Raw genomic sequence first — 22428 nt, 5'->3', positions numbered from 1 at the left:
AGTTTGTGTCTTAGTAGTAGTTGTCAAGTGTGTCCATACAACAAAAACAGATATTACCTTAATCACTGAATAATAAAAAATGCAATATTCTCATTCTTGTTTCGTGTATAAACAACACTACTCATGGATATGATCGTTTTAAATTTACTTTCTTTGATGTTATGTTCGTGATTATACAAAGCTACAATATTCATACTTTTACTTGCAGGAAATACACGGTCGTTCAAAATATCACGTGTTTCAAAGTCATACTCGGAATTCTTATTGAGCGCTCAACTTCTTTGTCGCCTCTACACATAATACACCTTTCATCGCTTGAAATTAGGCTACTTTTCAACAATTTGTACAGTTGGTACATATACAGATACCAAGCGCAACACTATCAATATTAAAATATACAGACACCCTAACGTAAAATTGTCTCAAGTCAATCGTGTATTAACGCTTTTATCATATATCCTAGATATTTTACCATTCAGTATAAATTTGTCTGAAATTTATTGTAGAAATTAATCTTGATCGTAAATGAGAAGCAGACACAAGCATCGCCGTTCGTATGTGTTATGTTGCATATGTTTTCGGAATTGGGTTCGTGCAATCAACGATAAAAAACCGTTCGAAGATAAAAAAAAAATCGTACGTTGAAGTACTTCACAACACTTTCAAACGAGAATATCGGTCAGAGACCGAAGACTTATCGATCGAAAGTTAGGGGATCCCCCAAAATAGCGCTCTTACTCCATAGTGACACCTTGTGTCCCATCACTAACTAATTAACAACTCGCTAATTATACGACATATTTTATTCAAAATCAATAGGCTTCTGGTACGACATATAATGAATGCACATGCAAAATCGTGGGCAGATTCAATCTCGCTTTCGTGATTTATCGCGTGCATCTAACAGACAAACACACACATACCTATCAACATACTTACCGATTAAATCGATAAGTAATAAGTTGAAATATGAAAAAGATCCGATTATGTTAAGTTATTTTTTCTAGACAAATTTGCCCGTATATGAACGAGACAAATTCGATAATAGTTTTCAATCAAGTCCTCGTTACCCGAGCAGCTCGTTCGAAGCCAGTTTTAAGAGGCTGACTCCACAAATGGCTAAACTTCTATGGGGGTACAAAGTCGTCCATGTTATAGGTAGTTGGATACGGTGTAAAGAACCAAACACTGTTAGCAATAATCTTTGGGATGGCAACTCATTCTGTGTAGATTAGCACTCATTGACCGTTTTGCAGTCGTAATAAAAAGACTTGATATTTAGGAGATGCAGAATTTTGTGTTCATAACGAGACTTCGTGGTGTGATATATTTCTTTCTTTGATAAATTTCATCGTTTGTTACTATTCATTACTCCATATTTCACGAACCAATGTCACGGTTGACCGCCTCCGTCACGCTTGTCCGCCGATCGTTTCAGCAAAGTCGGTACTCGCTACTCGGTCACATCTAGTTTGGCTAGTTTTGATATCTATAATTTTTACTAACGGATATATCCGTATATTTCGTATTTTCACTAGTTACTGCTTATTGTTAGAAAATCCATTTCACAAGATTTTTGTGGTGAATTGTAGTTTTATTGTAAATTGTACAATAAACTACCGAAATTATAGAATGGTGCAAAGATTAGAAGTAATCCGGGACACAAGTTAGTTTAACGCTTGAAATGACTCATCGAGATTAAAACTAGCTTTTTTTCCAACCTAGAATAGGTTTTACATCCTGATCCCGGGAGAGTAGAAAGCCGATTGGATGGCTTAATCATATGACGAACCACGGCCTCTCGTCCGGTTACCACTCCATGCCGGGTCTGGAATTAGTTAGCCAGTTCCCCTTTTCCAGGTACGTGAACCACCCTACGGCGGCGAAGAGTGCACATAATTATCCCCGCATGGGATTCGAACCTGCGCACCCACGCAGGGTAATCAGAGTTGTGGTGACGAGCGTATTCCTAACGCCCAGCCTTAGCACGATGCGCTACACCGTCGAGCATAAGAAGGCGTTCCTTCAATATACCGCAAAAACTAAATGCCGCGTCAAGTCAAAAGGCAACAAGCTCAGCAGCGCTTCCCACAGTGTAGGCCTAAGTTATATGTACGTGAAAGGCGCAATGCACCAGATGAGAAGAAAAATCAATATGTACCACCCAACCTCGCCAGACCACAAACAAATTCCAAATGTACAAAAACGAGGCAATGTTTACTTTACAACCATACTTGAATATCTGCCTGGAGGACAAAGGTGTCTGAACGGCTGCAGAAATTGCAATTGTTACATCATTGTTGTTGATTGGTTATGGTTATGGAAATAAACAAGGTAATTGATGCCCGGGAAAATATGCATAAAGGCCGTACAGCGAATACATACAGTATGGAAGATAAAGCGTTGTCGGCATATTTTAGCGAACTCAAAGGTTTAATTGTTGCAATAATTCAAAACTGCTCGCGTACCACCTGAACATGTTCCGCGTACCACTAGTGGTACGCGTACCACAGGTTGAGAACCACTGCTGTACGCCAATCATTTTTAAAGGTAAGGTATTTATTTTGTATATTAGAGCAGTAGAGATTTGAGGAGGTGGAGGTGTAGATGAGGCAGTCTGGAGGATGGCGGTTTAGGTGATGACTAGTAATTGATGTCACTGTTTTTGCCTTAGGATTCAGGTATATTGTCGGAAAATTAGACAAATGGGGGCATGTTTTGGTTCGGTACTGGACACAACACCAATACTGCACAATTGACGCCACGTAGGCTATGTATCATCGGGCCTTGCTGTTGGTGGATTGGCATTTGTTTGTGGTCTGGTGCGGCTTGGTGGTACATTTTGATTTTGCTTCTCATCCGGTGCATTGCGCTTCCACGTACATATAATTTAAGCCTACACTGTGGGAAGTGCTGCTGATCTTGTTGCTTTTTTATCTGATGCGGCGTTTAGTTTTTGCAGTATATTGAAGGAACGCCTTCTTATGCTCAGCGGTGAAGTGCATCGTGCTAAGCGTTGGGAATACGCTCGCCACCCCAACTCCGATTACCCTGCGTGGGTTCGCAGATTCGAATCTCATGCGGGGACACTTATGTGCAATTCTCGCCGCCGTAGGGTGGTTCATGTACTCGCTGGTTGGTTATGGCTTTCTTCACCGTCAGGTCCATGCCCCTGAAAACAATAAACTGGCTAACTAACCCCATACCCGACATGGACTGTAACCAGACGAGAGGCCGTGGTTCGTCATATGATTAGGCCATCTTATCGGCTTTCTTTTCTCCCGGGACCTGGTGTTAAGTGGAAAAAAAAGTTTTAATTCTGAGGACTGATTTCAAGCGTTGAAATAAGCTAAGTCTCGGATTACTTGTAATCTGTGCACCATTCTACATTTTTGGTAGTTTATTGTACAATTTACAATAAAACTACAATTTACCACAAAAATCTTGTGAAATTGATTTGCTAACAGTAAGCAGTAACTAGTGAAAATACGAAATATTCGGATATATCCGTTATCCGGATAGTGAAAATTATAGATATCCAAACTAGATGTGACTAAGTAACAAAGATGAGCGGAGTCAGAATATTCAGACTCCGACTCTGTCCTGGTCCGAAATCAAAATTCGAATTCGGAGTCCGACTCCGAACAGGGAAAACTATTTCGCTTCTGTTGACAAATCTAATTTTGACATATTTTAGTGTTCACTACATCAGCAACATCAAAAACGTGCTGCGCTGACGTATTTTGTGTTCATTGGACACACATCTGATCACTTAAAAATATGTATTATTATGCTTCACAAACTCACATTTAAACATTGCTCGGATCTCCTGAAGTATGCGCACCAAGATGGCGCACAACCAGAACTCAGGTTGTGTACCAGATTATGCGACATCATGGTGCTCATACTTCAGGAGTACCCATTTCTCAATCTAAAACTACATGGGGACTATGTATTATACAATTATAGTGTTCGCTACAACCGCATAATATAAACATTGCAAAGACTGCGGTATTACATACACTAGCACACACTCATTAGTATGTTCAACTAAACTTTAAAATTATATTGTGAGATCAAGTATACCACCCATGGTTGTATGTATCAGGTTTACTGTCAGGCGACAGCACATCAAAACACAATAAAAACAAAGTAGCATCGCATTTAAAACTATGTTGCGTACATGCATTATCGCCATGGATCGTATAAAAGATTTATAATTACTTATAGTCCTCATTACAGGAATAATTTTGAAGTTCCGTTTGAAATTTTTTTATTTGGGATAATTAAAGCCCCACAGTATGATTAAAATATGCATTTATCCAATTCTGAAAAACTATGAAAAAGAAAAACCAACCAAAACTGTACGCATTTTCTAATTCAAACTGAAAATAATACCGCTGTCTGTTAAACATGACTCAATTTAAAGCATATTTATTGACCCATACGCTAAAGCAATTTTTACCAAAGCTTAGGAATAATAGTTTACTCGAGGCTTGGTCATCCCATGAATTCAGTGTTCACTACAATCAGACAATCACATTTAAACATTGCAAAGTCTGAATAGAACCAATCATTTATACCCACAATTACATTCAAGTATTTAACATTACTCTTCGCCAAAAGCATGTTCAATATACAGTTATATACAGTTATGGTGTTCAACATAACCTCATGCACACAGTGACAACTGGCACCTATATATGCTTTTTTTCTTTGGTTATGCACAACGAATTCATGGAACATACAGGCATGGAAGTTATTTGCTACAACCCGACAACAGCATCCAAACACTGTTAAAAATTACAAAACACCCGTTTCAGGCTTGTCTAGTAGTGGTAAACTCGGATTCATCAATATCGGTTTCATCCTAACAAGGCACGATTATGTTTTAACATTTATGTACGGATAATTTAAATCTGTTTGGATTATTCCTGTACGTATGGTTATATTATAGATTTAGTTGGAACTCCTGATTGACCCCGGGTAACCGCGAATATTCCCACTCTTGATCCGATCCTGTTTGTTGAAAACCCTGCCAGAGTCCTGTTTTTTTGAGTTCTGAATCCTGTTTGTGTTCAGCGCTACCGAGTACCGACTTTGCTGAAACGATCGGCAGATAGGCGTGACGGAGCCGGTCAGCCGTGACATTGGTTCGTGAAATATGAAGTAATGGATGGTAACAAACCAATCAATTTACCAATCGAAAGGATATATCACACCACGAAGTCACGTTATGAGCACAAAGTTTGTATCTTCTAAATATCAAGCCCTTTTATCACGGGTGCAAAACGGTCATTGAGTGATAATCTACATTCTACAGTCTACGCAGAATAAATTGCCATCTCAAATATTATTACAAACAGTGTTCGATACTTTGCACCGTATCCAACTACCTATAACATGAACGACGCTGTACCCCTCATAGACGTTTAGCCATTTGTGAAGTCAGAGTTTGTCTCGTCTGAATACGGGCAAATTTGTCTAGAAATAATAACCTAATATATTCGGATCTTTTTCATATGTCAGCTTATTTGAAAGTGTTTAGTGAAGTGAAGTACTTTAACGTGCGATATATTTTTTATTTTTTGAACGTTTTTTTATCGTTGATTGCACAAACCCAATTCCAAAAACATATGCAACATAACACATTCGAACGGCGATGCTTGTGTTTATTTTAGGGCTGGGAATTTCAGGGAAAACACTTTATAGCCGTTAAAGGGGTGAAATTAACAGGTTAACCGCTGCGTGACGTTTGACGTAATAATTTATAATTTTATCTTGTTACGTCACAATGGCTGCAAAGCAGTTTCGGGTAATCTTATCCCGGTGTCGCTCGAAATTATTCACGAATCGAGATAGATTCGTGATCGCTCCGCTGCAAAAGACATGCAGCATGGTTAGGACATGTATGGTGGCCCATCGTTGTCACGCGTAAAATTAAAAAAAAAATGAAAAAGCAAAAATAAAAAAATTGTTGTGAAAAAACATAAAAAAAATTTAATAAAAAGAAATGACGTTGATGACATTGAATATACGATTTTGCAATAAAATCGTGAACAATATTATCTGACCGAAAATTGATTCTGAATTTATCATTTTCAAGTTTTTATAATCAGCAATATTGTTACCTAAATTATTTTTCACATGTATCGGGTCCTTTCCAATACAGTTAGTGATATTCTTTCGAATTCAACGCCACAGGAGATAAATTTGCGATGACGTAATCATTTTTGAAGAAATTGTACATTATAAAGATGATTTGTACCTAGATGTCAGTTAACGGTTAAAATAAATCGTAACCGTTAACCATCTAAAATCGGTTAACCGGTAAAACATTCCCAGCCCTAGTCCTCTCCTCATTTACGATTTCCACAATAAATTTTAAACAAATTTATATTGAATGGTGAAATGTCGAGGATATATGATAAAAGCGTTTTAATACTAGGGATTTGTTCAAAAATTATTGTTTTAAAACAATTGTTTTAAATCAAGTTTTTTTTGCCTGTTTTGTTCAAAATGGCTGTACTATTTGATTTTTTTGTATTAAATAGGTTGGAGAAAAATGGATGTAAAAACTTGCCAAGCGCTTCTTATTGGCAATAAATCTTTCAAAAGGCCACAAATATCGATAAAGGCTCATGCACACCTTCTCAAGCTGTAGTTCATTGGTTGTCGCAGTAAGACGCAACCGATAAGCCATTATGTGAACGACCCTGCTGCGATGAAACCACGTTGCGAAAATTGAAATGCGATCGAATAAATGAGTTTGTATAACCTTGAAAAACTCACTTCAACCTGAAAAAACAAAGTATGCTAAGCATAAATTAACCGAACAGTATTAACCGTAACAATGACTTCATTTTATGAGAAAATGTCAATACATGACCTCGAAATCCATAATAGGGCGTCATAACAGATTAGTTGTGGCGTCTTTGCATCAGAGGAATTTTACAATCAACATAGGCTAGGTTAGGATGTCTCATCGTTCATATCAGTAGATTACCGCCGATATAAGCATATTCTTCATTATCGCAACCCACTCGTTTTGCCGAAGGGCTGCCCTTGATCGAATTGCTTTTGTAGTAGGCTCGTGAGCTAATTTTCGTCTCTCTGATATCTCGGCTAAACATTCCGGGTAAAATCTTATGACTTTGGTGGAGATATAAAGTGGCGATAAATGTTCGCAATAGTTGTAAAAAGTCAAAATAAAAAAAAATTACTTTCATTTTTAAAATTATAATTCCGGCTGCGTGTGCAACTGCCAGAATGCAACGTTTTGGCGTAGTTTCGCGGCGATGCAAGGGGTATTTCAATAAAAAATACAAAAAATACAGAAAAATTTCGATTTAAAACAAGCCCTTGTTTTAAAACACGATGTTTTTTTTAGTATTGATAAAAAACAAACTCCTATTTAATACACGATTGACCCGGAACAATTTTATGCTAGGGTGCTTGTATATTATCATTGTTAGGCTTACGCTTGTTATCTATATATGTACGAATTGTATAAATTTTCAAAATATATTTCAAGCGATGAAAAGTGTATTAGGTGTATATTTGACAGAGAAGTTAAGCGCTTAATAGGAATTCCGAGTATGGTTTTGAATGGTATTTCCTGCAAGTAAAAGTATGAATATTGTAGCTTTGTATAATCACGAACATAACATCAAGGAAACTCAATTTAAAACGATAATATCCACGAGTAGAGTTGTTTCTATACGAAACCATAATGAGAATAATTCTTTGTTTTGTTTTTTTATTTGGTGATTATGTCAATAGGTCTTTTTGTTGACAACCACACGCTTGACAACTACAAGGACACAAACTGTCCTGTTGGGATTGCACTGAAAAATAAACGTACAGGTCAATACTGAGTAAAACTCCATATTATATATGATATACGTTTTATTACCTCCTGTTTATCAATCAACCGAGAAAGATGTTTATTGCAGTTTACAGGCACTCTAAGCAACACACCTGCCGCAATAAACTCATAAAATCATCAAAACAAACTGTAAACATCTCTAAAATTATATTTATGCTTGGGATAGATATGAGTCCATACCGCTTGTGGAGAATTTGAACGTTGTAAACTACGACCAGTATAAATACCTCATGCTTACACTCCGAAGTCATCAGTTTTCAAGTGCACAACTAGAAGACAGAACAGCCGATCCCAGCTTTACATTGGAATTCAATTTTCGAACAAAAAAGGTAATGTATAGCTTCTAGCATTCTTATCATTTCACATATTTATCCACTATTGCATATAGGCATGGTGCGAAAGAGTCTGAAGTAGATTTGAATAAGTAAAGACATCAGAAGATTCTTGTCTCTAGAGATTCGTTTCATTCAGTATTTCTTGTTTTCTATTCAGAAAAGGATAAAAAATGAAGTTCGCCATCTTTATCGCAATTGTATTCGCTGGAATTGTCAATGGACAAATTGTAAGACGTGAGTATTTTATCGAACATTGTGCATTACTAACTTTCCTCTATCGACGCTATTAAGATGCGTACAATAGAACTGAGTGAATATTCTAAACTGAACAAACTCCATTTTTTTTACAGACGAGAATGCTCTCACATGGCCTGAAAATGACCACACACTTGGGGGAGCAATCGTGGATTTTGTCTATGAAGAAATCGGCAATGGATCGTGTCAAGTTTCACTCCCGTCTATGGTCAACCTTTTTCACGTGAGTAATATTTGAGTATTAAATGAAATTATTAAGATGAAAATTTGTATATAAATATATATACATAGTTAGATAAACTTTAGAAATGCATCGTGTTCCAAGAACGCAATATTTAAACGTTTTTCGCTTCAGGTTGTGAATGGATTTATCGTCCCTGAGAGCAGCAGCCCCGTTGAAGGTCTTTACACGATCAGTGCACCAACCCACTGGAGTTTAGTCAACGGCACATTCAAAGTTCTCATCTTGTTTGACCGTGGATCAGCTTTTGCTCTGGAAGACATTGTATTTGCTTGTGATCCTCTTGCAATTTCTGACAGTAAGTTTGTCTGTAGATTTAAGATAAAATGTAAAGAATTGTTTTAATGTCACAATGAAGATAAATAAATAGCATCGGATTATCAGGATTTGTATAATATAAATACTGTTCCAATATTTTTCTAGTCAACGTTTACTCTTTCCCCCAAAACAACTTGATGGGAGAAGCTAGCTCAACAATTTGCTACAGAAGAGCTTTCCACGTCGGAGATGTTTTGACAATCACTTTCCCAGTCCGAGTCAGAGAATTCAATGTGAGTTGCAGAATATTTGTTTAAAATTTAATTGTGAACTTGGCACAAATTTACGTTTATTGAGCACTTTCTTCAATAAACTAATTTGGTTTATTGTTTACAGGTCACCACCTGGAACTCCAACTACGAACTTACAACCGAAGACAACATCACATACACTTTGACCGGATTTCAAGCTCCTATTGGAAATGATTTCAATACCGAGGTTAGTGTTTATAGCCTTCATTCAATGAGAAAGTCTAGATTGAGTAGAGGTATAAATATAGAACAAAATACTTTTAAAATATCTTTAAACACAACACCCAAAACGTGATGTGTTTTTGAAATCCTAGTAACTCACTTTACCTAATTGTCATTCTAGGTTTCATTCCACCTTGTCTACGACATGGAAGATGGAGTCGATAGATGGTTTTCCGCTGGTGACATCACCGTCTCAATCACAAAAGCAACCGACAGTGAAGTGATCATTGTCTAAAACATTCATACATCTCTTTCAATAATACGTTCATCTCATTCTGGAACTTGCCATTTAGATATAAATTTAAGTTGAATTTTCTGATCCTATTCTCTGAAACAGTTGAATATTTTGGACAATCAAAATTAAATGTAATATTAGGTGATTCAATAACTGAAATTATGAAACATAAATTCACTTTGAAACACCAAACTTTTGATTTCAATTCAACATATGATCATGATGAATGCAAGTTTTGATAATACTTGCTGAATTTTTGTACTTACTTTGAAAATTTTCTTTGAATGGTTGAAATACCATGACAAGATTTATTTCATCGGTAAATTTTATGTAATTTTTCATAGAATTTGTAAGCTTACTTTTGATATTTTTTTTTACCAATAATGCACTATTTTTATACTCAATTTAGTACGATATAAATTGGAAGTGAGAAGGAACATATAATATGTTCAAATGCTATATAAAAATTATTATTTCTTTGCATTTGTGTAATATTACACTATCAATAGTCACAGTCATTTTTTCCATCTAGTAAAAAAAGTTCACATGCAAAATTAAGACGAATAAATAATATTGAATACACATCTCACTGGGGAAAAGAAGCCGCGGGAAACCAAAGATGGTTATCAAGCAGCGACACCTAAAAATATAATTTTCAATTTGTGAATATGATGATGCTTTGAACATTACGATTTTTTTTTACAATAAAGATATGATTTTAGCAAAAAATGTCTGACTTCAATTCAAGGTGAAAAATCTGGTAATTGATGCATTTTATTTAAGAACTATAACCTGCTATATTTAAGCGACAGTGTATAAGAGGATCCTACCGTAAATAACATGATCTATCTTTTGGATAAAGTCTGACGGATATCCGATTGAAGTTTGCAAATAATGCATTTGTACAGTTACAGTTTAGATAGCTTATGACGATTGCAGAAAAAACGCATAACAATAATACTATTCAAGAAAGCAGAGCTTAAATGCATAGGCACAAAGTTAGCACCAATTTTGATAAAGAACAAGAGAGCAATGCTCAAATATATGGACATGTTAATCAGAGAGAAGCAGTCCTTACCTTCGACGCTACCGGTACCTATGGCGCTGTCGCCATTCCCATTCCCCGTTAGGAAAGCAAAAACTTCGTTATATACCAACGACGTTCAATGAGCACGTGATCAAAAAGAAGAAGAAGAGTGCCAGCATAAAACGACTTTTTAGGTTTTCTCCACTAGAGGTCAGAAAAAGTAAAACGATCCATAGGTCCACCCCGTGTCCAATAATAAAAAATAAAACTAATAGTCTTCTGGCAAAAAATCAACCTTTAACCACTGAAAATTTTAAAGCAATTGGTCCAGTAATCCAAGAAAAAGCGACTTTTTCATAACGTGTCAAAGAACAAGAACAACATAATATTGAAACGATCCATTGGTCCACCAACGTGTCCAAAAACGGAAAACAACGATACCGAGTCGCCCGAGCAACACGAAATAAACACTATTCTCTTTATCGAACGACTTCTTCCGTCTTTGAACATCTGCTTTTAAAAACAAAATCCAAAGTCATCCTTCCACGGGATAAAAAAAAACGCCGCAACATACTAAATACATTCATTACCTTAAAAAATGGCATTACTTGCAGAATTGTATTGTGAAATATCAAATTTCTCACCATAGATATTTGGTATTAATCGGGGCGCGAGTGACAATACCTTTCCGTTTGTTTTGGTGCATCGAAGAGTTCCTATGATATATCTATTCAGGCAGGTGCAACGAAATGCTTATGAAAAATTATACATTATGAAAAATGTGTTATACCAACTACATTATAAATTCAGAATGTCTCCTCATATCAGCGAGCTTGCAGAACGATTGCCCAAAACAAGCCTATGCTAAGTAAAGACTACCATAGTTTGGAATAACAAGAGCCCACCGCACTCACGAACGATATTTTTGCGAGTTTTCGACAATATCTACATTTATTATGCTTCGTGATAAAATGTGCCTCAGTGAGGCGTTTTTCTTTGGAATTTGTTTGTGGTCTGCCGCGGCTGGTTGGTATATTTTGATTTTGTTCCTCATCTGGTGCATTGGGCATTCACGGACATATAACTTAGGCCTGCACTGTGGGAAGTGCTGCTGATATTGTTGCATTTTGACCGGATACGGATGCTTCCTTCACCATTACGACTTTATCCATGCATCTGAAAACAATAGCTGGCTAACTAATTTTATACCCGACATTAACTAGTAACCGGACGAGAGACCTTGGTTTCACCATATGATTGAGCCGTTCTATTGGTTTTTTTCGCCCCTGGAATAAATATGCAAATCCTATCTTATCATTTGGTGAGACAAAAACAGTTTGATTTCGAGGACTTATTTTCCAATCTTCAAACGTAAAAATAGCCTGAGTTTCAAATTATTTGTAAACTTTGTACTATTCTAAATTTTTCGGTAGACAAATGCATGTTATATGCATGTTTTTAGTTATTTTAGTTATATATTTGTTTCCCCGAGTTCCCGTATATATATGAATTGTACCTTTTTGCGTTATAGATATTTCAACCGAAATAAATCTGTTCTATCTAAGTCAGGTTATGTATTTTTTGTCTCCACTGTATACTATAGGCTTTTCTGGATAATTATCACAAAAAATGTTAAAAATGCACGTTTTTATGTTCAAGATTTCATTCATATATATGCTCGTACAGTGTATGTGTATATATATATACAATAAAACTACAATTCACCACAAAAACCCCGTGAAATGGATTCTCTAACAATTAGCAGTAACTAGCTATGATTAACCGGATATTAAATTAATTGAATGATGATCTACGAAGAACCCTGAGAAAAGTTTAGCCATTTGTAAAGTTAGAATGTTGAAACTGACTTTGGACGAGCTGCTCGGATAACAAAGACATGTTTGAAACTGTTATTGAATTTGTCTTATCTAGGGGCGAACTAATCTAGCAATAATAAGTTAAAATGCTCGTTTTTTTTTATATTTCAACTTATTTGAGAGTGTTGTAAAGTATGGTCCTTCAACGATTTTTTATCGTTGAGGCAGAAAGACCAAAGGCAAAAACATATGTACCATTACACATACCAACGGCGATGACTGTGTGCTGTGTCTGCTTCTTATCCACGGTTAAGAATAATTTCCACAAGTAATTTCAGACAACTTTATATTAAATGATAAAAGTGGAGTAGTCCGGAAAAGCGTTTATACACGATTCACTTGGGACAATTTTATGTTATGTTGTCTGTATATTAATATGCTTTTTATCTATATATGTACCTATTGTACAAATTGTGACATGATTATTAATGTCGGTATTTCAAACGAAAAAAAATTCCGAGTATGGTTTTGAAATACGTAATATTTTGAACGATCGTTTATTTCCTGCAAGTAAAAGTATACGGACATCGCAAATTTGTATAATCGCCAATATAACATCAAAGGAGGTAAATTTAAAACGATAGATTTTGTGAGTAGGGTTGTTTATACACGAAACCAGAATGGGAATATTGCCTTTTTATTTTATTCGGTGATTATTTCAATATGTGTTTTTGTTGTATGGACACGCTTGAAAACCACTAGGTCACAGACTGTCCGGCTGAGGTTGAACTGAAAAAGAAACCTACAGGTCATTATTGCGCGAAACTCCATATTATGATACACGTTTTATTATATCCCGTTTATCAATCAACTGAAAAAGAAGTTTACTGCGGATTACCGGCACTGAACAATATATCCGTCGCAATAAACGTATAAAATCATCAAAACAAACTGTAAACATCTCTAAAATTATATTTAAGCTTGGGATAAATATGAGTCTAACCTGTTTGTGCAGAACTCTAAACAATATAAATGACATTCCGGTACACACCTGATTGCGTGTTTTATGTTTTTTATAGCACTTCTGATGAGGAACGATGAGCAATAAAAATACTTCTTGTACTTTCAAAGAGTATAAAATCTCGAGATCCCAAGGAGAGAACATCAGTCTTCAATTTCGTATTTTGTTACTAACAAGTCAACACAACTGTATACTGAAGATATCAGCTTCACTGAATTCAAGGTAACCAACCCCCTGTTTATAAATTCGTTGCTTATCAGCATATGAATAGTAGAATGACTAGTGGAACAGTTGTTGAAACAACGGGGTCCTAATCTATCTAACAGTCTTTGTTGTCGAGTTAAGCTTTTATTTAATAATCTATAAATGCGAATTATTTTTAAGACATTTCAAATGTTTGAACCTACATAATATTAAGGCATAGTTTAACCAATAATACCATTTCAATTTGAAGCGAGATGCCCTTGACCCTAATTTTTTGAAGGCAACTTAATCATAACATTTTTGTATTTTTCAGCACGACAATCAAAATGAAGATCACCATATTCATCGCCATTGCTTTTCTTGGATTAGTTTCTGGACAAATCGTGAGCCGTGAGTATTTAATATGATTCGACATACAGTCTGATGAGACCGAAAGTGTCCAAGTTAGCTTTAAAATACTAATTTTTCCTATAGTAGTAATAGCATTCGTTTTGTGACCACGAAATACACTAGTAAGTACATTGTCTAAATTTCTTTTATTGCGTAATCATATAATATATATCGTATTTTTATCTTTTTAGACGAAACAGCTCTCACATGGCCTGAAAATGACCACGCCCTCGGTGGAGCTATAGTAGATTTTGTGTATGAAAACGTTGGAAATGGATCGTGTCAAGTTGTATTACCGGCTATGGTCAATCTTTTCCACGTAAGTTGATCATTGCTAGTTGGAATATCATGGTATACTTTTCTAACTACACATCGGTATTCTTGAGTTGTAAAATGCATTCTAAAGTATGAAATAAACAGCATAAGTATCAAAATGTTATGTGTTTCACGTTGTCTGCTAGTAAAAATGATTCTTATGATATTAGGTTATGAACGGATTCATCGTCCCTGAGAGCAGCAGCCCAGTTGAAGGTCTTTACACGATCAGTGCACCAACCCACTGGAGTTTGGTCAACGGCACATTCAAAGTTCTCATCTTGTTTGACCGTGGATCAGCTTTCGCTCTGGAAGACATTGTATTCGCTTGCGATCCTCTTGCAATTTCCGACAGTAAGTACTGTAGTGTGTTATTATTCGTAGGCAACATCATATCTTTTAAAGACTCTCGATGACTGTCACAGATAGCAAGATTTTTAGATATTTTGTATCAGGATAAAAAGCTTAATACGGAACGAATAAAATATGAATTACTAAATCCTTATTTTTTTGATGAACAATTGAACTTAATTGCAGCAGAATAAAATTATGTTCCTTTATTACAGTCAACGTTTACTCCTTCCCCCAAAACAACTTGATGGGAGAAGCTAGCTCAACAATTTGCTACAGAAGAGCTTTCCACGTCGGAGATGTTCTGACAATCACTTTCCCAGTTCGAGTCAGAGAATTTAACGTAAGTTTTTCAAAGACTGTTTGGCACTCAAGTTATTTTATCCGACAATAGGTATTCGATTTGCTGATGTTTAATTAACTGACTAATGGAGAAAAATACGTCTATAGCAATCAATGGACTACGATTAAAAACAAAACCTAGCGATATTTGAGTGAGTCGCTTTATATCTCGTGATTGCATACCTTGCATGTTCAAATCACTGATACGCAAATGCATGGTCCATGAAGAATTTCTTGCATATATGAAGAGGTACTCTACTGTACTAAACATACTATAACAAGTTCAAAATAAAATAAAAATATCACTGATTGGCACCCAACCTGCAAACTCTTGAAATGTTGCCTATATACATTTACTTTACAGATATACTGTATCCTCATGAAAGTGTGGCATTTGTACTCGGTTGACTGTGATATCGAAAGAGTTGATAGGTCCAAGTTTTTAAGATATATAGAATTCATTACCTCGTAAAAACATTAATTCGTTTATGTCATGTTAATTTAATTTAAATTTAAATTTTACAGATAACAACTTGGAACAGCAATTACGAACTCACAACTGAAGATAACATCACCTACACCTTGACAGGATTCTATTCTCCAATCGGAAACGACAACAACACTGAGGTAAGTAGACTCGGGAAACATTTTAATTGCATTCTATCGGAAGCACACCATGTATTTATTTTTCTAACAAGTGTAATGATCGAACGTATTATTGAACAAACGTATTCTCATTATTGGAATAAAGATTCATATTTATGAAATTAAACTCACAAACAATATTAAATTGAATACAACCCGGACTCTGATGACCTCATCGGTCGTGTCTGTTACCACGTAGTGTCGTAGTCAAATATCGTAAACTTCGAATCCTTATTTTGTTTATACGTATGTTCATTTTCTGGTTTGACAAAAGCAATAAATTCTCTCCCTCTCTCTCTTATAACAAATATATGAAGGGAAATACGTTACTTGCTAAGTAAGTTGACCAATTCATTACACCTACCCTGTAACAAGCTTTGTGATATTTTCAGGTGTCTTTCCACCTTGTGTATGACATGGAAGATGGAGTCGACAGATGGTTTTCCGCTGGTGATATCACTGTCACAATCACTAAAGCTGCCGACAGCGAAATTATCATTGTTTGATTTTCTGTCTGATTGATAAAACTGATCTCAATTGCAACACAGCTTTCGTGTTTTTTAATATAAAAATGATGTTGTTTGGATTTTAATATATATTATAATATTATAGGTAAATTGTATGGGATTTTCAATCTCAAATAGGAAACAAACGTTTCATTTGTAACTGCTTGTTATTTAAAAATACTAAACCACCGTTTCGTATGAAAATACTCTATGAATGATAACAGAATCATACCAAGAATTATTTCGTTTTTAGATCGTTGAATGATTAAATATAACACTCTTTGCATGCTTTTGACATTTTATACTGATAATTATTCTTTCGTATAGCATATTATTATTTTTTTTGATACTTTTATATCGACATATTTGCACAATTGAAATCATTATGAGAGTTGAATCAAATAAACCTCGTTTTGTAAATCGAATAGCGTGCAGTATTATATGTGTTAAATTGTTAATGTTACCGAAAATATAGTATGTGTCTCTAGGCGAAGTTGCGCACTTCATATAACCGCTATTTGGTTAAACAGGAACATCCAGCGCGCCAAAACAAGTTATATGCTGAACGACGTGAAGATTGAATTAAGTACTAGTAATTTGAGGTTGAAGGAAAATTATTCTAATGAAAGAAAAAATAGTTATAGGATCTTGTCAGATTTTTCACCACTTCAAATTACACAACTTGCTACATACACAATACTGAATCGGTAATGCTTTTTTATTGGGTCCAAAAAATTAAAAATTCAAGATTTTTTTTTCATACTGACGGGAAATAAACGGATTTCGTTCTGTCGTCCTACCTCCGCCAAATTAGTGAGCTTCTGTAATAACGAATGATTCTTTGGGACAAATATATCACTACTTCAGTTGGGGAACTTACGAGCTTTAGAGTTCAGTAAGGTGAAATTTATTTATCAGTTAAATCCAATGTTCCGGTTCTTTCAAATAATGATATGCTTTATTATAAGTGACGTTCGATTTGAACTGGTCGTGCGATTATTTTTATTTAAATTTTAAAAAGACAATTTAAGTGATTAGTTAGTGACTAACACCCAAAATGTCAAACATCAAAATCTATGACTAATAGTTTGAAACTAAATATTTACATCTTGTTGATAGATGGACATTCATTATATGATTTTTAATCTGTTTGGAAAATATAGATTGGTATCAAACGAAAGTATGATTAGGCAAATTGACTTTAATTCTGGGTTCAAATATGTGATTTAATAGGTTCAAAAACATTCAACAATTTTATGACTTGTGAAAACTTCGAAAAATCTCGCGCGAATAACCTATAGCCAACTCAGAAATAAGCAATGTAAGAAATCTCGAAAAAAAAAGCATGAGTGAAGCACTATCTGGAAAACTTTCTTTCGTTTCAATTATATTTTATTCATAAATTAAAATAATAGTAAACTAATATAATTTTATCAAGCTTCAAGTGAAGTTTTATCGAATTATAATTAAGTTCAATTTTAGCGATACGTGTAAAGCTAAAAGTAAGTGCGATTAAGATCATAAAGAAAACACGTATTTTGCCTTTGGCGTCTACTTAAATATCAAAGTTGTTATACTGGTACTTCTCGATGATCTCATCGGTATTTTGAAATTGAAATAAATAAATGGTTCACGTGAAGAGATTGCGAAATTACCTCTCCCTACATATAGCCGAAGAAAAAGCCAAGATCATCTGTGTCATCGCTGTCTTCATTCGTCGCTGTTCGACTACATCAAGTACAAGGTATGTTGAGTTATAATTGAATTTTAGGAAGCTGCTGCTCTTGTATTACCAAGACTATTCACGTATTGGTTGACGTAAAACATATAAAATATTTTGCGCCATTTTGGATTCGAAACTAAGCCAATAAATTGATGTTCAATTCCCATTTCTTGGCTTTTATCCTCCACAGAGTCGAAAAACTTGAATCTAAAACACTAAATGTGATGCGCAAGTAGGTCTACATATGATTAGGAAGTACTTCAGGTCAATTTAAAAAACAAACAAAAAAATAAAACAGTTCTAATTGTAAACTTGAAGAATATTTTCAACAACCCAGTTTTATTGATGGCCATGCCCAATAGAATCAATTTTCCCAAAATAGTAACGAAACTACCGATATAAGAATCATAGTCAAACCACGTGCATTCATTCCCCGAATTCAAGTCAGTATAACATAGAGAACTATTGGTATTCAAAATATTTGCTTCAATCTCTCAAAATTCCAGTTTTTGGCTGATCAAATTGACCATAAAAATTCAGCCCAACGTCATAGAATTTCGGTAACGGTTGTCATTGTAGAAAAAGCATTTCACATCATATTACTTAAAATAACTTGACAACCTTATTGAACTAATCATATAGATATTAAAAAATCAAAATAGAATTCGTTTCATTATTACGCTAACTTATTTTTAGAAAACAATGAAATTTATAGTAATAGCTACATTTCTATTGTTGGGATCTGCATTTGCACAAGAGGAGGAATCAGAGGGAGTTTCAGGTATAGAAAAATATTCGATAGCATTGATATATTTAATTCTATTTGTTCAACCAATTTTGTCTTTATTGGGAAACGCTCAATAAAATAACAATTGATTTTTTTGAACATATGATTTTCATTATAGTGCTTGTTAACACCGAGTGGCCGCAGAACGATCACTCGCTTGCTGGAGCTATCGTAAGCTTGGTATACGAAGGATTGGAGGATGGAAGCTGCATTGTAAACTTGCCAGAAGCAGTCAACATGTTCCATGTCAGTATGCTTTCTATATAAATAAAAATTTGAATCTCGACATATATATATATTACTTTGAACATTTGAACCAAGTTTTCATACTACGTAACACCACGTATCACACAGTCGTTATATAAATTTTTCCATAGGGTGTTAGGGAATGAATTCGAACTCCAGAAATTCACGATTACGTTTCCTTTGTTTCCTTCATTCGTCATTTCACCTATTTCATAAATCACATTTCACAGGTAATGAATGGCCACATCAATGGAGATTCTAGTCCTGTGGAAGGTCGTTATAAGATTTCAGCACCAGCCGGCTGGGAAGCTGCAAACAGCACATTCAATGTTTTAATAATGTTCAACAGAGACGAAATATTCAATTTGACAGATATAGTATTTACATGTGACCCAACTGATGTGGAAGAAAGTACGTTGTATTTGGAAATTATATGAAAGTGTATTCTTTCTTACTCATTGCGAGTTTATAACATTATTCAAGTATATTAATATAAGCAATCTTTTTAAATCGTAATGAACTCGTTTCCATAAATCCAATTTTCTACAATTAAACTTTCTTTACATTGCGTTGGAATTTGTTAATAAGCTGTTTTAATTTGTTCATTTTGAAATTTCAAATTATTATTTTAATATTAGGCCGCCCAAAATACATTAAAATAGCAGATATTTGAGAAATCTGTAAAAATTAATTCAGTTGGGATTGATATTTTTGAATTTGCAATTCTGTAATTCGAATTTGTAATGGGATTCTGCAATTTTGCAAAACGATAGATTAATGAAAAGTTTACCAAAATACGTACGTATCGAACGCAAAAAAAGAAGTTTGTGAAGATTTTTTTAATCTTCAGTATTACATTGTTTTATGAGCACATATTTCTTTAAATACTCGGAACTCGTTTTTAATCTCTTCCTTCGCTGTCACTATATAAAAATTATCTTTTTTTTGATTACCAATGTGTCAAACCGTCACTTTTTCAGTAAGCGTCTATTCTTTCCCACAAAATAACTTGGTGAAGGAAGCGAGTTCTAATGTATACTACACAAATGGATTTCACGAAGGAGATGTCTTGACCGTTACGTTCCCAGTTGCAGTCGCTAGATTCAATGTAAGTATTTAATTTATGTATCTAATATCAGCATGTTACTATCAACGATTTCGCTGATATGTTACTGTGACGTAATAATTTTATTTTTTATTTTTTTTTTATCATTTGGAGTATATTACTTTTTTACCAACCAATGTATTTGTAGTCATACCCTAGTATTATTCCGGCGCAGAATGCACATATATATTCTTTATTAAAGATTCAGAATCGAAGAATTAGGAATATAATTCACGGTTATTAGTGTAAAACGATGATATGATGAAAATAAAAAAATGATATTGTGTTGCACAAATGCAGGTTTTAAAAATACCAATCAGACAGAAAATTAAATCATCAAATTTGGTTTCATTCAGTGATATGTCATATCAATAAATTAATTCATAGCATATTCTATTGAACTAACGAACACCCACTATTCTGTATAACTTTCGATCGTACACGATCTTCTCAAAATACAATATATAACATAGCTATATTTATCAATCCAGTTTACAACAATGGACAGCAGATATACCGTCACTTCTTCCGACTCAACTACGTTCACCTTGAGTGGATTTCAAAATGCTGAGGGAGTCGATGATATGAAAGAGGTTTGAGCAAATACATAACTCAATATTTGTATGATGTTCGTAGAACGAAAAAGAATAATAATGCGTGCCCACATAGGTTCAAAATGATATATTTTATTTTCACTCACTCATTCGATTTTTAGGACTCAATCCCAATGGTTTGAGATCTTCTTTGGCGTAACAAAATTATAAAAAATTACATTTCAATTTTTTGTTTTTATTTGGATATAAATGTAAGTAATCAGCAATATAAAAATTTACACCGAAAGACGCGCTCGATTCACAACGAGTTTTTGTGTGTAACTACCGGATGGGTAAAAGAGAAATATGACTTCATAAATAATGACCTCATTCATGTACAATTTCATATCTCGAAATTTGTTTTTTACAGGTGAGCTTTAGCATAGATTACCTACAATCAGAAGATGGCACTTCCAACTGGTTTTCTGCCGGTGATGTTACTGTTACAATTACTAGAGAAGGCGAGAGCGAAGAATAACATTTAGTCATTTGAGATTACACAAGATTGAATTGGATGCATTTATGTTTATTCAGAGATGATTGAAGTCTACTCTGGTTACACACAACGACAATACATGTTGTTTTACAATTTAAAAATGTATTTTCAAAGACATGCTTTTCTGTAATAAAGTACCCGGTTAATAAAATAATAAACTTTTGTTTGCTAATTTCACTAAATTCGCAATTGCCGTCATTAGAACGCTACGGAATTACATGTTGGAAAGTTAAATTAATAGTCATAGGGACAATTCATGCCTGAAATTTGGGTCACAGAATTTATTTCGATGAAAACGTTAGGCCACATAGGGGATGAACAATTTTAGTGTACCATTGAGTGAGTTTCTCATTTTTATTAGCAGAATATTACTTTGTGTACTTTGGAGATAATACATGAATATGCTGGAATGCGTTACCAAAACAGAAATCAATTTTTGAGCTCAGGATATTGTATGTAGGGCAGAATGATCATGTGCTAATTGTTTAAATCGCATTTGGGCTCGTAATTATGAAGTGTATAATGTGAGGAGAAAAGATATATCAACAAGTATGACAAGTGGGCAGTAAAAGGATATATATTGGCATTCAAGTGGTTCTCAGAATATTTATAATAAGTAAAAACAAAAATTTAAATTAGTCACTTAAAAAAGCACGAAATTGCAGTACTTAACGACAGAGATTGACTGGACAGCCAATTAGGCTCACATGAATTATGTTTGGGACTCATCTGTGTTATAACGGATGTAAATAATACAAGAAAATCATAATTAGTATAAACTTTGGATAAGAAATGGATAAACAGTTATTTATCTCAATATTAATCTACTGCGCCTATATAATCGTATAAATATCGAAAATCTGACACTACGAAAAGCAAATGTTGCGAAAAAAGAAGATATGCATGCCGAATACAATGAATAAATAGTATGTCGAAGATTCGAGCCATAGACTCCGTGTGGAAGAGTCAGACTACAGTGAAAAAACTACAAATATGCTGCTCCTTGACTTTGCTTAACCGAGTTGCTAGACACCGATAACAATGAAAGTCACAATACAATACAAGCAATGGGTAATTGAGAATTGATCTGTTTGCTTCGACATAAGCGAAAACTG

The 22428-nt window shown here is 34.5% G+C and overlaps 3 protein-coding genes across 3 annotated transcripts; all 3 read left to right on the top strand.

The window, feature by feature from the left end:
* The first annotated feature begins 8136 nt into the window (after nt 1-8136).
* LOC120343381 (uncharacterized) lies at nt 8137-10474 on the top strand. The gene is made up of 7 exons (XM_039412541.2): nt 8137-8217; nt 8381-8457; nt 8574-8701; nt 8834-9017; nt 9143-9270; nt 9374-9475; nt 9632-10474. Exons 2-7 carry the CDS (start codon nt 8394-8396, stop codon nt 9743-9745), a joined length of 720 nt encoding a protein of 239 aa, XP_039268475.2. The 5' UTR covers nt 8137-8217; nt 8381-8393; the 3' UTR covers nt 9746-10474.
* A 3214-nt stretch (nt 10475-13688) lies between these two features.
* Nucleotides 13689-18107, top strand: LOC120342937 (uncharacterized). The gene is made up of 7 exons (XM_078111026.1): nt 13689-13832; nt 14128-14204; nt 14396-14523; nt 14690-14873; nt 15086-15213; nt 15738-15839; nt 16250-18107. The coding sequence occupies exons 2-7, from the start codon at nt 14141-14143 to the stop codon at nt 16361-16363; spliced, it is 720 nt and encodes a 239-aa protein (XP_077967152.1). The 5' UTR covers nt 13689-13832; nt 14128-14140; the 3' UTR covers nt 16364-18107.
* On the top strand, nt 17968-21495 carry LOC120342936 (uncharacterized). Its single transcript, XM_039411992.2, has 7 exons — nt 17968-18107; nt 18783-18867; nt 18992-19119; nt 19350-19530; nt 20100-20227; nt 20716-20817; nt 21188-21495. The coding sequence occupies exons 2-7, from the start codon at nt 18789-18791 to the stop codon at nt 21293-21295; spliced, it is 726 nt and encodes a 241-aa protein (XP_039267926.2). The 5' UTR covers nt 17968-18107; nt 18783-18788; the 3' UTR covers nt 21296-21495.
* The last annotated feature ends 933 nt before the right edge of the window (nt 21496-22428 follow it).

Source organism: Styela clava, chromosome 3, assembly GCF_964204865.1.
Source record: "Styela clava chromosome 3, kaStyClav1.hap1.2, whole genome shotgun sequence".
Classification (NCBI taxonomy): Eukaryota; Metazoa; Chordata; class Ascidiacea; order Stolidobranchia; family Styelidae; genus Styela; species Styela clava.
This window is presented reverse-complemented; position numbering and strand designations above follow the sequence as displayed.

What these genes read in the sequence shown, in the direction of transcription:
- LOC120342937 (XM_078111026.1), top strand. Translation starts at nt 14,141, where the DNA reads ATGAAGATCACCATATTCATCGCCATTGCTTTTCTTGGATTAGTTTCT. An exon ending in CTATGGTCAATCTTTTCCAC is followed by an intron (nt 14,524 to 14,689) that starts GTAAGTTGATCA and finishes TTATGATATTAG; the next exon opens with GTTATGAACGGATTCATCGT. An exon ending in TTCGAGTCAGAGAATTTAAC is followed by an intron (nt 15,214 to 15,737) that starts GTAAGTTTTTCA and finishes TAAATTTTACAG; the next exon opens with ATAACAACTTGGAACAGCAA.
- LOC120343381 (XM_039412541.2), top strand. Translation starts at nt 8,394, where the DNA reads ATGAAGTTCGCCATCTTTATCGCAATTGTATTCGCTGGAATTGTCAAT. An exon ending in CTATGGTCAACCTTTTTCAC is followed by an intron (nt 8,702 to 8,833) that starts GTGAGTAATATT and finishes TTTTCGCTTCAG; the next exon opens with GTTGTGAATGGATTTATCGT. An exon ending in GAAATGATTTCAATACCGAG is followed by an intron (nt 9,476 to 9,631) that starts GTTAGTGTTTAT and finishes TTGTCATTCTAG; the next exon opens with GTTTCATTCCACCTTGTCTA.
- LOC120342936 (XM_039411992.2), top strand. Translation starts at nt 18,789, where the DNA reads ATGAAATTTATAGTAATAGCTACATTTCTATTGTTGGGATCTGCATTT. An exon ending in AAGCAGTCAACATGTTCCAT is followed by an intron (nt 19,120 to 19,349) that starts GTCAGTATGCTT and finishes CACATTTCACAG; the next exon opens with GTAATGAATGGCCACATCAA. An exon ending in CCCAACTGATGTGGAAGAAA is followed by an intron (nt 19,531 to 20,099) that starts GTACGTTGTATT and finishes TCACTTTTTCAG; the next exon opens with TAAGCGTCTATTCTTTCCCA.